Source organism: Helianthus annuus, chromosome 7 (assembly GCF_002127325.2).
Source record: "Helianthus annuus cultivar XRQ/B chromosome 7, HanXRQr2.0-SUNRISE, whole genome shotgun sequence".
NCBI lineage: Eukaryota > Viridiplantae > Streptophyta > Magnoliopsida > Asterales > Asteraceae > Helianthus > Helianthus annuus.
Genome location: NC_035439.2, coordinates 95754383 through 95769880, shown reverse-complemented (window position 1 = coordinate 95769880; position 15498 = coordinate 95754383). Strand labels below are relative to the sequence as shown.

General features: G+C 36.9%; 1 protein-coding gene, 1 long non-coding RNA gene and 1 pseudogene across 4 annotated transcripts; 1 reads left to right on the top strand and 2 right to left on the bottom strand.

The window, feature by feature from the left end:
• Positions 1-441: 441 nt before the first annotated feature.
• Positions 442-1931, bottom strand: LOC110877328 (annotated as a pseudogene).
• A 1906-nt stretch (positions 1932-3837) lies between these two features.
• On the top strand, positions 3838-6972 carry LOC118480615. 3 transcript variants are annotated; one of them, XR_004863560.1, is made up of 4 exons: positions 3838-4008; positions 4081-4220; positions 5918-6021; positions 6703-6972. It is a non-coding gene; the product is annotated as an uncharacterized LOC118480615 (long non-coding RNA). The 3 variants fall into 3 exon arrangements; XR_004863559.1 differs by having other exon boundaries at positions 5889-6021; XR_004863561.1 differs by lacking the exon at positions 5918-6021.
• A 6963-nt stretch (positions 6973-13935) lies between these two features.
• Positions 13936-14654, bottom strand: LOC118480215 (anthocyanidin 3-O-glucosyltransferase 5-like). The gene is made up of 2 exons (XM_035974943.1): positions 14329-14654; positions 13936-14266 (listed from the first exon to the last, which is right to left on the bottom strand). The coding sequence occupies exons 1-2, from the start codon at positions 14652-14654 to the stop codon at positions 13936-13938; spliced, it is 657 nt and encodes a 218-aa protein (XP_035830836.1).
• Positions 14655-15498: the final 844 nt, after the last annotated feature.

The following is a 15498-nucleotide window of genomic DNA, read 5'->3' as shown; positions in this document are numbered from 1 at the left end:
TTTTATAACTTTTTTTTTCGAGTTTGATCGTCTTTGTTGCTACTTGCCATTGTGTTTGATGGTCACATTTGGTCTCTCGGATTTTTTTAACCCTACGTATGTTTAATACGTGTCGGTATACATTCAACATTGTCTATGTTTTACGTCATATGAATCATGCGGTGTTAAAAGTTCGTGGTTTATGAAAAGACAACTTACTCATTATTGCAAGTTGAATATTAGCATAGTAGGTTTTCAAAATACTATTTACTCGAATGCATTAGTTTAAATAAAAATTATTCATGAACCACACTTTATTGTTGTCTTATACTTGTTACTATAAAACTTTATACATTTTATTGTTGTTTTATATCTTTTATATACAGTATATTACTCTATTCTCACAGTTCTATGAAAGAAACAGATCCTTAGATAGGAGTAGTATTGGATAAATAAACATAATTCATTATTTTGCGATTTATGATATCTAACTTTTTATATATCTTTTTACTACTGAATTTGAGACCAACAATCCTCAATGAACTTACAAACTGATATATAAGATGAACCATTTTCACGTATTGCCTTTTCCGCACCTTTCTTTAACATGTCTACATTGATTTTCATTACTTTTACTTCTTCACCCTCCACTAAATCCATGACCATCCTAGCAACATCCTCCCTCCCCACCACTTTCTTCGTCGGCAACACCTCCGGCCTCACCGCCACCTTCAGCTCCTCCGTCAACATGGCAGCATTCATCTTCTGCTCTGCATACAATGGCCATGCAATCATCGGCACTCCATTCGTAACACTCTCTAACGTTGAGTTCCATCCACAATGTGTCAAAAACCCTGCAACAGACGTGTGGTTCAAAATCTCCACCTGTGGGGCCCATGATGACACCACAAGCCCAACTTTTTGGGTTCGCGTCAAAAACCCTTCCGAAAGATAATCACATGTAGCATCTGATTGACCAGCTTTGAAAAAAGATCCATCGGGCACATGTCCGGTCGGTGGCCGCACCACCCAAACAAATCTTTGTCGGCTTAGCTCCAAACCCCAAGCCAACTCATTTATTTGCTCGGCTGATATCGTCCCTCCGCTTCCAAACGACACGTATATAACCGACCGCTCTGGTTGTTTGTCGAGCCACTCAACAACCTCACCCTTTAACGCGTCCGGTTCATATCTTTTGTTTACCGGTCCAACTGTGTAAACCGGTTTGTATTTCACCACGGACCGTAAAATCTCATTGGTTCGTAGTGCGTTAAGAGTTTGAGGTTCAAGATCTTCCCACGTGTTAATCAACATTCCATCTGCCAAAGTTACACCAACTGCTAGGTTTAGGTAAACGTCATAGTTTTCATCATCCCGGTTCAGCATGGCATCGAAAACCTCGTCCGGTCGTACTGGTCTACAGCCGGGTATCTCCAACGGCTCTTTCTGGTCAACATATTGACCCACCACTTGCTTATCAAGCACCGGAGAGTAAGTGAAGAGTGCGGTGAACCATGCGTTGCCAGTTACGAACACGTACTTCGGTATCCCCAGTTCTTCCGCAACGGCCCACGACTCGTTGGAAAAAATATCACCAACGAAGACGTGGGGACGTGAGTTCATTGCGGAGATAGTGGCACGGATGGCGGGAATTGTTTCCCGCATCATGACGCAAAGTTGCGTGACAACGTTGGCGTTGCGTGGAGCGACAGCGGAGATGTCAGCAGCCGGGATTTGGATGACGGAAAGGTGGGTGGTGAAGGAAGTAATGAGTTGGGATAGGTATTGTGGGATGGTGGCAGTGGCGGTGACGGCTAGGACGGTGACACGGAGGTTTGGTGGGTGGCAAGACGGTGGCCGAGTAATAATATTGGGAGTAAATGGCCAACGCCGGGACTTGCAAGCATTGCTACGTGAAGTTGTTTGGTGGCCATTTTTGATAATAGGATGAATAAGTTTTGTGGAAATGTTTTGTCGATCTACGTTATATATAGTACTCTATTTATGAAGGAGAAAATTGTTTAGTTCAACTTAAAATATCAACGTTTCATAAATTCGTAATAACATGAATCTTCTCCTCATTGTTAATATGCAATTAATTCATCTTTAACTATACATTAAGCTTACACTATATGATCTTTCATATCTTGAAATTCTATTTGTTATAGACTGAAATTTTCCAACATATTATATAGATATTGAAAAAAAAAACCATCAACTTAAATGTTAGCAGTGATGGCATTATAATATATCATAAATGAATATTAACTTTTTTTTTTTTTTTGATAAAAGGCGGAATATTATTGAACCTGAGCAAGCTGCTCAAGGAGAAAAAACAGTACATGGGAAAAAAAAGAAAATAAATAACAGAGGAGATACAACCTCAGTCATGTGTTACATGATCTGATATATTACCATATGAACCTAAACTCCCTCCAATTCATCCATTCTAATTTCAGTTTTGCCGCCCTTGAACTTAGCCACAGAAACGACAGTGCTTTTACCTCCCCCATCATCTTCGATAACTGACAAGCTTTGTTGTTGAAGATTTTGTCATTGCGTGCTTTCCACAACGACCAGCAACCCGTAGCCGAGATCATGTAAACCGCCTATTGCTTATTCCCCTCCATCTGCAGATTGTTGATGTAGTCTAACAGCTCAACCACACTTAATAAATATTAACTATACAGGTAATTGTTGTGTTTATATCAAATGAATATTAACTATACAGGTAAGTTCAACGACTCTTTACAACATATATTTCTTTGCAAAAGATATTATTTGCATGTTCCTAGCGTGATAAGTAACGGTTATATCAAATTTGCCTTGAGTTTTATTCACTGGCGGACCTAGAAATTCTTTTCTGAAAATGCGAAAAAAAATTAAAAAATTTTAGATCCCTAGCTATATAAAAAAAATCAGTTCATAACGAGTCGGATCGGATCAGGTCGGGTCATGTAAAACATGTAAACATAAACAAACAAAGTTTCGTAGGTCGGATCAAATCGGGTCGAGTTGGGTCAATTTCAATTTTGAAACAATCAATGTTGTTTGGTATAGAGAAAACAATGTGGTTTGGAATTGTTTGTATTGAAATTGTATTGTACAAAAAATAGGGTTATACAAAGATGGTGTTTATATAGTCCAACATATTACACACTAGTCCATATACTATTTGTTTCCTTATTTCCGACAATCAAACCATATTTCTTAACTTCCTATTACATTAACAAACAAAGTTCCAAGTAAAATAGTAAACAATATAAGTAAAAAAACCCTCACAAGTAACTAAAGTAACAACAAAAAAACATCAGAATTCAAACCCTACCTACTTCTATTTACCTTAACCATTAAATAAAACAACAAAAAACTTATCTAAGACATAGCTTAATCTTTAATTAGAAAAATCCGACAAAAAAAGTAGTACAACGCATTTCCTCTTGAGAAATCGCGCCATAACTTCTCTATTCATGGTTCTTATCACATATAAATCGCTCCATAAGTTCATAAAACAACACTAAACACTTAAACAAAATAAATAATAATGTTCAACCAATACCATAGACTATAATTTTCAATTTTAATTTTCAAATATTCAAGCCCTAGTTTTAAATGTTGATTAGTAATCATATAAACAAACAAAACTTACACTACAAGAATTTTGAGCTTTAGTGGCGACAGTATTAGTGGCGACTGCTAATATGTCGTCGCTAAAGGTGGATCCGTGTCATGGGACCATTAACCGCTTATTGGCCGTTGGATGAAGACCTGATCCAACGATCTGGGAAATGTCTCATTTGAGTTGCCACTAAAGGGTTTTAAGCGGGATAAAGTCCTTATCCATTCCCTTTCCCTCCATTCTACCCTACACATCTCCACTCACCATCTCCAGAGCCCTAATATGGTTCCAAGTTAGGGTTTCTGGTGTTTGTGAGCCCCGTTCCAAGCTGTGCTCCGTCCACCCCACTCAAAACACTAAAGATTCCGGCCGCCTCCACTCAATTTCTACCACCTCCGGCGACATACACGGTTAGGGTTCTTTATATTGTTGTTTATTTTAGTTATATAGTTATATTTCTTGATTTTTTATAGTGTTTGTAGGTCACCTCCACTAAAATGCAACCACTTCCGGTCATCTCTGCTGAAATCCGGTCACCTCTACTGAAATCCGGCCATCTCCACTGAAATCCGATCACCTCTACTGAAATCCAGCCATCTCCACTGAAATCTGGTCACCTCTGGTTAGTTCTTTTCAATCTCTCTTTTAATTTCTTAATTTTGTGTAGTACAGAATGAATCTTTAATATAAGTTGAGTGGTGTATGGTGTGATATATAGAAGCTTCAGCTGTGCAAATGTTCCTTAGGATATTCATATAATTCTGACAAATCAGTGGAATAGAAACTGCATTATTTGATACTTAACTTGTTAAATCATTAAAAAGAGATTCCTAAATTTAACGAATATCAATTAAAATACAAGATTTAGACTCTGTGCGCATAGAATTTGGCAGGTAAATATATATAATTTAGAGCTATTGAGAGTTTCCAAAGTCCACATTTACAAGGCTTTTTGTAAACTTACACCACCATCATCAAGCAACAAGTTGCTCAATACCTCCACACATCCTCACAAGTGACGCTAGAGTACAGTAATGCAAGCCACAACACCAAACACCAAAATAAACATAATTAAAATTGTTCAAAAACACCAATAAAAGGCGACTGCACGCACGCCGCAGCGGCGACTGCACGCACGCCGTAGCGGCGACTGCGCGCACGCTGCAGCAGCAACGCCACATGCAGCAGCGGCGACTGCACCGCACGCACGCCTCAACAAGTATTCATGTTGCTGTGTAATTTGTAGTCATAGTTTGTAGGCTATTGTAATTTGTAGGGGTCACACTGACCAGGTATTCATGTTGCTGTGAGATTAGATGAAACAACAACGTGATTGAGAATATGAAAGGGAAAGGGGGCATGATAGGCATTGGTACGCATTAACTATTACTATAGTCTATACACTTGTGTGGTGATTGATGTTATGATTATACAGAAGATTGAAATAGAGAAAGGGTAGAACATGGCTTGTTTTAAAGATGTAGACTGTTAATTTATGAGTCATAAATTGTGACAAATAAGGTTAGTTGCACACAAAGTTATGGTTTTTCTTTTGTGATATTTTTTTGTTGTTAAAAAAAAAGTTGTATATAAAATTATCCAAATGCATAAATTACTTTACTAAGAAAAATGAACAAAAGGTCAACTGGATAGATTTCTAGCATAAAAAATGCTATTATCAGAAAATGAAAACCAACAGATCAGTTCATTTTTTATACAAATGAAAACCACTGGATAGTTTCACTCACTTTACTTCATTATAGTTGTAACATATTAGTAGTCTAGCACTTGTGCCGGTTGACATTTGTATCATCATCATGGATTCACGGGGTATCAAGGACATAGTCACCTAATTCGCGGTTCGCTCCGGTTCGGGTACGCGGTTCGGGTTCGCGATTCGCTAGTTGGGACGAATTCGGTTCGCAGCGGGGTAGATTCATTTCGGTACGATTCGGTACGGCGTACCATTCCGTCCGGTTTAGTAAACACAAACTAAAACAAAAATTACTAATTTCATAAATCCAAATGATCAAAATCCAATATTCATATTAGCAAAGAGAAAACATAACCATAAAGTTTCAAAGCTGTTATACAGTTGTTTTTATAATATATAGACTGTTTCAAAGCTGTTAGTTTTTTTTATAATACATAGAGATGATACATAGACTGAATATAACAAAGCTGTAGTAATTCATGATCAACAACTTTATAATAAGTCAGAAAATCTGTTTTTTTATCAACATGTAGACTGTTTTAGTTTTTAATTTTTGCTATTAACAACAACTAGCAGCATGTAGCAATGAAGTTCATGATCAGCAGCTTTATAAGAAGAACTATCAGAGCATATGTAGTAATGAAGTTCATGATCAGCAGCTTTATAAAAAGAACTATCAGAGCATATGTAGTAATGAAGTTCATGATCGGTAACAAAACTATCAACTATTTCTGTTTTTTATTTTAACTAAATGAACTAATGATTATGAAAGAAGAGAACGTGAACAAGAATTTCTTACCAACACCCATGTACGTATTGACCCTAAAAATTCGCTATTAGGGCAAATGAAATTCAGTGAATTGAAAAAGGAAATTCAATGAATTGATGCTGGAAATTCACAGAATTGAATAGCATGATGCACTGAATTGATGGAGCGAATTCGCGAATTGGAACCGTGTTATACGCATACGAATTACGTATGGTACAAAACGTAAACTATCCTTTTTTTTTTGAACGGCCAACAAACTCAATCCCGAGTACTATTTGGGCACCCACTGGACAAACGGAGTACTCCGAGAGTAACCTGAGTCCACCACCAATTCCGGGGAAAACCCGGTAACCCACCCGCCCGTAGGCAGGACGGTGAAATTACCGGGAAAACCCGTTTGGCTCAAGGATCCAACCCAGGTTTCCATGTGTCTCCTATCATTGCCCACCAATGCCTCACTCTGCACCAAGTGGGAGTCGAACCTGCATCTCTCAAGAGAAATGCAAGCCCCCACCACTTGATCTAGAGATCATTGGCTATTTTAGTTTAGAAACTAGCCTATTGTATATGTTGGTTGCTTTACTTGGTAGTTTAATAAATTTGGTATATATAATGTTGTAGGCACTATTCGAGAGTTGGTTCGAAAACCCGGATTTTAGAAATGAACTTCAAAACTTTTTGAGTTCAAGTTACCCGACAAAGTTTGGAAGCGAAGATGTTGATGGTGAAGAAGCGGATGATGGCAGCGATGATGACATGGATATGATTTAAAATTATGGCATTTTAGATGTTAAGTAGGTTTATGACGTATTAGTGACTTAAAACGAATTCGGATTGTGACGTTTATGTAGTTTACGCTTATGTAGTTTATGCTTATGTAGTTTATGTTTGGTTGGTTTTTTGTGGCTCATGAACTAGAAATGTACAGGTTTTAATATGAAAAAAAACTGGAAAAAACGAAAAAAATGGAAAATCCAAAAAAAAAAAAACGTTTTAGTGGCGACGCTCATCGTCGCTATTGAATAACATGTTTTAGCGACGAAATCAGCAATAGCGGAGACATGCTTTAGCGACGAAAATCAAGCAATAGCGACGAAGCAGTAGCGGCGACAGCTTTAGCGACGACATGTCGCCGCTATTGCCAATTTCTATCTTTAGCGACGACTTTTTCTAGCTTTAGCAACGATTTTTGTTGCCACGAAAGCTGAAATTTCTTGTAGTGTTAAAATAAAACAACAAAATAATAAACTACAAGTCTAGAACAACTAAAAAAAATGAAAAAAAACACAAAAAGATCAAAAAGATCAAACTCTTATACATCTATATTTTCTCCTAATCACCACATAAAACAACAAAAAACAATCAATAAAAAAGGATAAATCGTTGGGTTGGATAGTTAAATTATATTGTAGATTGGTTTAAGTAAGGTAAATAAATGGTTAAAGAATAATTATACAAATTGTGTTATATACTTATATATTCATAATAAGGTAGAGGATCATGTACATTAATCTAGAAGTGTGAGAAATGTGAGAAGTGTATTATAACACTATATATAACAATATATAACACCATATAAACACCATATAACACTATATAACACCATATAACACTATATAACACTATGTAATACTATATAACACTATATAACAAATATAACACTATATTTTGTCTGATAGCATGTCTATGATAGATGTATAGTGTTATATAGTATTATATAGTGTTACATAGTGTTATATGGTGTTACATTGTATTGTGTTATACGGTGTTTATATGGTGTTATATAGTGTTATATATATAGTGTTATAATACACTTCTCACATTTCTGAATTAATGTAAACTATCTCTACCCTTCATAATAATTAGTGTTTAATTTTCTTTTATAAATTCATAATATTTTTTTCTAAGTAGGGCGGTTGAAAATTTTCAAGAGGTGCGGTTGAAAAAATTCATGGGATGTGGTTGGGATTTTCAACGAAAATTAGCAATTAATTTTTTTTTAAAGGGTGCAGCCGCCCACCCACCATTGTGTGGGTCCACCACTGGTTTTATTTATTTTTTATTTTGTACGGCTTGTGTGATAGGTGGTGGATTATATCTAAATGCATATATAGTTCATATAGGTTGTCAAATATCTAAATGCATATTATCAGTTTATATAGGTTGTCAAAATATCTAAAAAATAAAGCGGGAAACCATTGTAACTTCTCTATATAAAGGTACTATATAGATTATCCCGATAAATACGCAATATAGTATGAATATGATGTTTGGAAAACAAAACATTTCAAGCTTTCTTCAACAAGTCAATGGATGTCTAGGTGAATACGTAAAAACCATTGTAAATTCTCTATATAGATACTAGGTTATCTATCCATGTGATACACGGGTTAAACAACCTATTTTGATAATATGTAAAAATTGATAACCAATAAACAAAAGTTATTTGTGTTAGTAATTGATTTTTGAAATAATTTTCGACTTGTCATTTAAGTAGTTGTGTAAGGGAGTGCGCACAAGTTTTTTTTCTTCTCTCCGCTTGAGTTCTTAGTGCCTGAACGGAAGGACTCTTTGACTACATTAACGAGTTGATCAACATCATTTGTGGTTACACAATCAAAGTAATTTGATCAATCAAAAGGAATTTCCACCGATCTGACTCAACAACAAAAAGAGAGTAGTTGTAGCATAAAGATTAACTAAAACAATTCACCACAATACGGTTATAATTGATAATAAAGACTACAATAAACAAAACAAATACATAGTATTATCATTAAACTCTAACACGGGTTTAAAACTAGTCCAAACTGAATCAGTTAGGTTTTAATACCGGTTATTTAGAACCGGTTTATTTGTAACCGATTCAAAAAACCGGTCCCAAAAACCAGTCCAAGAAACTGCAGAACGTTGCTGCAGTGTTGCTGGTTGCTGTTTTCGCCGAATGCCCGAACCCAGTCTAAAAATCGACAGAGCACTGCTGCTGGTTGCTGTGTTACTGGTCCAAAACCTTTAAAAAAACTGCAGCGACGCTGCTGCTGGTTGCATTTTTCACTAAAAAAGACTGTGTTATTTGAGATTTTTCGTAGAAAAAATCTACATTTTTTGAGGTTTTTTGGCTGAAAAAACTGCATTTATTGTGTCCGAATTCATGATTTAGTATATGGTCCAAGTTTGTTGAATAAGTATATGGTCCGAACTTGTTGATTAAGTATATGGTCTGAACTTATTTAAACACATAAGGTCCGAACTTGTTTAAGTGTAATGACCGTCACCGCCGCACCCAAATCACCACCATAACCTAAATCACCACTGCACCCACCACCGTTGCCAGAACAGTCTGATTCCACCCAACACAACAGTCCGATCATCAAAAAATATGCACTCACCTTCATCATGATCGTCGTTGTCGCCGATTCATCTTGAAACTACGACCACCGTCTCTATCGTCGTCGCCCCTAACCCACCGCCGATTCATCAAAAAATATGCACCCACCTTCATCATGTTTTTTTTTCTTTCTATCTTTTAGGGCTCATAGGATTTTTCAACTTTTTCTTTGTGCCCACAAATATCGGTACCCTTGGTTTTCTTGCTAAAAATTTAATAGAACAAGTTATTCTTTAAGCACATATCTCAAATCATGATCCTTTCTTAACAATATCAGTTGATACAAAAAACCAGCAAAAGAAAAAAAATCCTTTCTTTAACCACCGTCTTTGTCTCCGCGCCGTCTTTAAGCACATATCTCAAATCAAGATCCTTTCTTAACCATCACACCCACCACAATCCACCACCGTGCATAGGTTTTTAGAGAGGGAAGACTGCAGAGGTTTTTTAGAGAGAGAGAGAGAGAGAGACTGAGAGAGAGTGTGGAGGTTTGTTTAATTAAATATCATTTTTTTTTGTAAAATAGTCCCCGTATATCTTATTTACACAATAACCCCTGAAAAGGTAAAAAGACAAGGATACCCTCATGTGCAAGACACATGACTATACTTAACCAAAAAATCTAACTGGATTAGGGCTAAAGGACATAATGTGCATGATTTTGAAACGTTAAGGACAAAACTCGTCAAATTTAAAGGTAAAGGATAATGCCTGCAATTTGGTGTAAAAATAAAGGACAAAACTTGTAATTTACTCTAGAACTTAATTGTTAGCGTTTGTGATGATAGAACTTAATTGTTAGAGTTTGTGGTGATAGAACTTAGTTGTCAGAGTTTGTGGTGAAAGAACTTAATTGGTCAGAGGATAGAACTTAATTGTTAGAGTTTATGGAGATAGAACTTAGTTGTCAGAGTTTGTGGTGAAAGAACTTAATTGATAGTGTTTGTGGTGATAGAACTTATTTGATGGAGTTTAACTTGTAAGTACTTATGGAGTCCGAATTTGCCTTGTAAGTACTTATAGAGTCCGAATTTATCTTGTAAGGACTTATGTGATCTTGTAAGGACTTATGTGATTTATTGAAAGAGTTTGTTTTGTAAGGATTTAATTGATAGAGTTATTTGCAAAAAGACACCATGGCTACTATGCGGAACGGTATAATAAACAAATTAACCTGATCACTAAACACTGAGTGTCACACCCCCAAAATCCACACGCGGAGTATCACCGCTTGGAGGCGTGACATGACCAGGATTGAGCCACCAATCATATTGAACAACACAATTAAGTAAATAAAACCAGCCACAATAAGATTGGTGACCTAAAGAAGGTAACCGATTTTAAGTTAACAGCGGAAGCATAAAACGTAAGTCCAAAACATAAGTTCCATAGTTCATAAGTTTAAAGTTCAAAACGTAAGTTTAATCGGTTCACAAGGATTAAATATTAAGCACGGGACATAACAATCCATATCCCACAACGACTTCCTCCTCGTGTAGGCTCCATAAGCATCTAGCGACCTGTAAGGCATGTAACATCGAGTCAACAACAAAGGTGAGTGAGTTCACGGTTGGTTAATTAGTTTTAAGTTGTTTCTGAAAACGTGGTTTGACTTTCGTTGGCTTATTTGCCGTGGGGGTTACCCCATAGTTGAAAGTATGTTTAACCAATTTCTCTTTTCCCAAACCATATTTAGTGGGGGCTTCCCTATGTGAACCACTAGACCGATAACATATCGACAACTGACGAACAATAATTGTGCCCTACGTCAATGTCTATCATCATTGACAGTTTGCCATAGTCCATTAGTACACGCATGTCCGACTGGCACGGTGTGAGGTTTGTTAAACCTAATAGCGCTATTAACTAATGACCCGCTCGCCATTGGCCTCAGCGATTAAGTCGATATAAAATGAGGGACTTAATGATAGAGTTTTGTCTAGTAAGTTTTAAGGTTGTTGTCCTACCCAAGGAGGACGAACGTACGTATTCTACCCAAGGAGAATACGCAGGATTAATATTGGCATCCTACCTATGGAGGATGGCGGTACATATCCTACCCAAGGAGGATATGTAGGTTCCGTTTTAGTTCTTTACCCCATTCCCAACCACCGCGAATCCCATGCCTTAGAAAGTGTGTGAACTCACCTTGGTTTGCTCGTTAGATTAATTACTCATGTAAATCAGGAAATCAAGCACGTCCTAATAAGGTACATATAACAATCAGTTTCTCATGCATAACACATATCCTACGTACGGTTTATCTACTCATTACTTCTATTACATACCACATAGTTCAAATATCAAGTTATATTGTTAAGTTACATTATTTTACCCTAAAATAATATAACTATCTCACAAATAAACAAGTATCCACACAAGTGTTCTAGTATAAGATATATATATTCTAAATATATATATATATATATATATATTTATCCATTTTTATTTACAAAAACCAACCTCCGACACTTTGTATTTTATTACCAAAAATTATGGCGAAGTTTATATTCGAAGCACAAGCTATAAAATATACTTGTAACGCTTGTTTAGAAAGATATTTTCGAAGTGTTGGAATTCATAGAAAATTTCGCCAGAGTTTCCTTTGTAAATGGAGGTGTCCATGCGTATTAGCATACCATTTTCTTTTCAAAAATTCATTCAATCAATCAACGACAAGTTACTAAACAACATTACACTAGTCAAGTGCAAAAACAATGCACTTTACATACAACATGAACTTGGTTTTTCATAAAAACACGTAGTAACTTAGTGGGGTGTTTAGTGGGTTTAGTTACCCTCCAAAGTGTGTTTACTTTTGTTGAAATCTCATTCTCGGGATTTTTAGATGTTTACAACTAGTAAACTCATTTTGCAAAAATGCGTATTTATTGTATCTTCTTGTTCTAAAAATATTTCTACGCTTATTTTGTTACTAAAATAGTGTAGGTTTAACAAAAGTCATAACCTTTCAAAAATAATCTTCTACTCTTGGTTTATTTAGGAAAAACCATTTGTAAACCTCGGATCCATACGATCACCAACGTACTTTGTTTACTAATTTTTCAAGAAAACATATTGTTACCAAGTTCATGCTTAAACATGGAGGTGATTCTTTTATGGAAATCACTAATCACCTCCTAACTTGTTAACTTAAGCTTTTAATCTTACTTTAACAAGTTTCAACTATGATATTTAACATCATATCTCTAGTAATCAACAAACAAGCAACAAGAAATCATCAACAATACAAGACAACATCATTCATATCATTACTTCTTCATTTTATCAATATTTCATCATTAAGTTAGCTTTATGTTCAAGACCTATCTTTATGATTTTTAGTGTTCTAAAGGTTTCATCATGATTTAACTATTAAGCACTCTAAATATGAAGCAAATGAATATTCAAGAGACTTACTACTAGCGTTTAAGCTAGGGAAGATCAAGAGTAGAAATGAGGTGGTTAATAGCAAATGAAGGAGGTTCTTGCACTTCCGAAAGCTCCTAGCTTCTTTATATGACCTCTAACACCTTTGTATGTATGGAGATTGGATGAAACTTGGATGAAAATGGTGGTGGTATGGGTGTGGTATTCGGCCGAGACCAAGGGGAAGAAGAAGGGAAGTTCAAGTGTTGGTGATATTGTGAAATGTGAGATGATGAAGGTCTAATGGGTTTTTAAAGCATGGTCTTCCAACATACCTTTAACCTCTAGGTATAATGCTCTCCAAGTACTAAGCATATCACATAAATAATCAAAGAAAATCAAAGGGGTGGGGGCCACATCCTAATCGTTTTTTTTTGGTTGGGGGGGGGGGGGTTGGTTTAGTTGGTTTGCAATGAATAGTTAGTTAACTAGTTAGGTTTTAAGTATCTAGTTAATGTTATAAGTGGGTGTTCGGGGACCCTAACTAGCTTAAAAAAATACAAACAATGTTTCTTGCAATATTTTAGTGTTCCGGGTAATGTCCGGTTGTTCGGTTTGATACTGTTCAATTAAAGTGCTAAGTTATGTCGTAAAGTGTCTTTTATATATCTTTTTGTAACACTTTTAATTCCCAACACTTAGGGAAGCATACAAGACTATTTAGTAACTTTTTCTGCACAAAACTAGTATGTTAACAAGCACATGTAAGTATGACACAGTAATCAGAAGCCAGTTAAGTAGTTCAACACAGTCATCAAGCACTTTAATTAACATTAATTAATCGTACGGATACATGTAATTTGGAGGGTTGTCACACTGAGTTATTTAGACACTTAGGGTATTGCAAACACTCTACTCGCATACATACTTACATTTAAACTACTTAATTTGAGACCAACAATCTTCAATGAACTTACAAATTGATATGTAAGATGAAACCGTTTTCACGTATTGCATTTTCCGCACCTTCCTTTAACATGTCTACTTTAATTTTCATTACTTTTCCTTCTTCACCCTCCACTAAATTCATGACCATCCTAGCAACCTCCTCCCTCCCTACCACTTTTCTTCGTGGGCAACACCTCCGGCCTCACCGCCACCTTCAGCTCCTCCGTCAACATGGCGGCATTCATCTTCTGCTCCGCATACAATGGCCATGCAATCATCGGCACTCCATTCGTAACACTCTCTAACGTTGAGTTCCATCCACAATGCGTCAAAAACCCTGCAACAGACGTGTGGTTCAAAATCTCCACCTGTGGGGCCCATGATGACACCACAAGCCCAACTTTTTGGGTCCGCGTCAAAAACCCTTCTGGAAGATAATCACGTGTAGCGTCTGATTGACCAGGTTTGAAAATGATCCATCTGACACATGTCCATTCGGTGACCGCACCACCCAAACAAATCTTTGTCGGCTTAGCTCCAACCCCATGCCAAACTCATTTATTTGCTCGGCTGATATGGTCCCTTCGCTTCCAAACGACACGTATATAACCGATCGGTCCGGTTGTTTGACGAGCCACTCAACAACTTCACCCTTTAACCCGTCCGGTTCATATCTTTTGTTTACCGGTCCAACTGTGTAAACCGGTTTGTATTTCACCACGGACCGTAAGATTTCATTGGTTCGTAGTGCGTTAAGAGTTTGAGGTTCCAGATCTTCCCACGTGTTAATTAACATTCCATCTGCCAAAGTAACACCAATTGCTTGGCTTAGGTAAACGGCATAGTTCTCATCATCACGGTTCAGCATGGATCGACAACCTCGTCCGGTCGGACCGGTGTACAGCCGGTATCTCCAACGGCTCTTTCTTGTCAACATATTGACCCACCACTTGCTTATCAACAATGGCGAGTATGTGAAGAGTGCAGTGAACCATGCGGTGCCCGTTACAAACAAGTACTTTGGTATCCCGAGTTCTTCCGCGATGGCCCACGACTCGTAGGCGAAATATCGCCGACGAGGACGTGGGGATGGGAGTCAATCGCGGATATCGTGGTACGGATGGAGGGAATTGTTTCCCGCATCATAACGCAAGTTGCGTGGCAACTTTGGCGTCAGGTGGAACTACGCAGAAGATGTCGGCAGCGGATTTGGATGACGGAAAGGTGGGAGGCGAAGGAAGTAATGAGTTGGGATAGGGATTGTGGGGTGGGTGGCGGTGGTTGGTGACGGCGAGGACGGTGACATGGAGGTTGTGGTGGGTGACAAGACGGTGGCCGAGTAATAATATTGGGAGTAAATGGCTACGCCGCGGACTTGCAAGCATTACTACGTGAAGTTGTTTGGTGGCCATTTTCGATAATAGGATGAACAAGTTTTCTGGTGGAAATGTTTTGGTCTACCTTATATATATAGTACTCTATTTATGAAGGAGAAAATTGTTTAATTGAACTTAAAATATTGATCAGGGCCACCTAGAATTTTGGGAGCTAAAATCGAATAAAAAATTCGAGGCCTTCTTAATTTTTTTAACCTTGTAATTTTGGTTTGTATATCACATTAAATATATTAGAAAGAAACTTATAAATCACTTAACCATTATATAAACTAGATAATTTCTCTAATCAAATTATGTTAGGATCTAATATATAAA

Bases quoted from the DNA above. Each gene is read 5' to 3' on its own strand.
- LOC118480215 (XM_035974943.1), bottom strand. From the start codon at position 14,654: ATGCTGAACCGTGATGATGAGAACTATGCCGTTTACCTAAGCCAAGCA. The intron at 14,267-14,328 runs GTTGGAGCTAAG...GACATGTGTCAG, and splicing joins ATAAATGAGTTTGGCATGGG to ATGGATCATTTTCAAACCTG.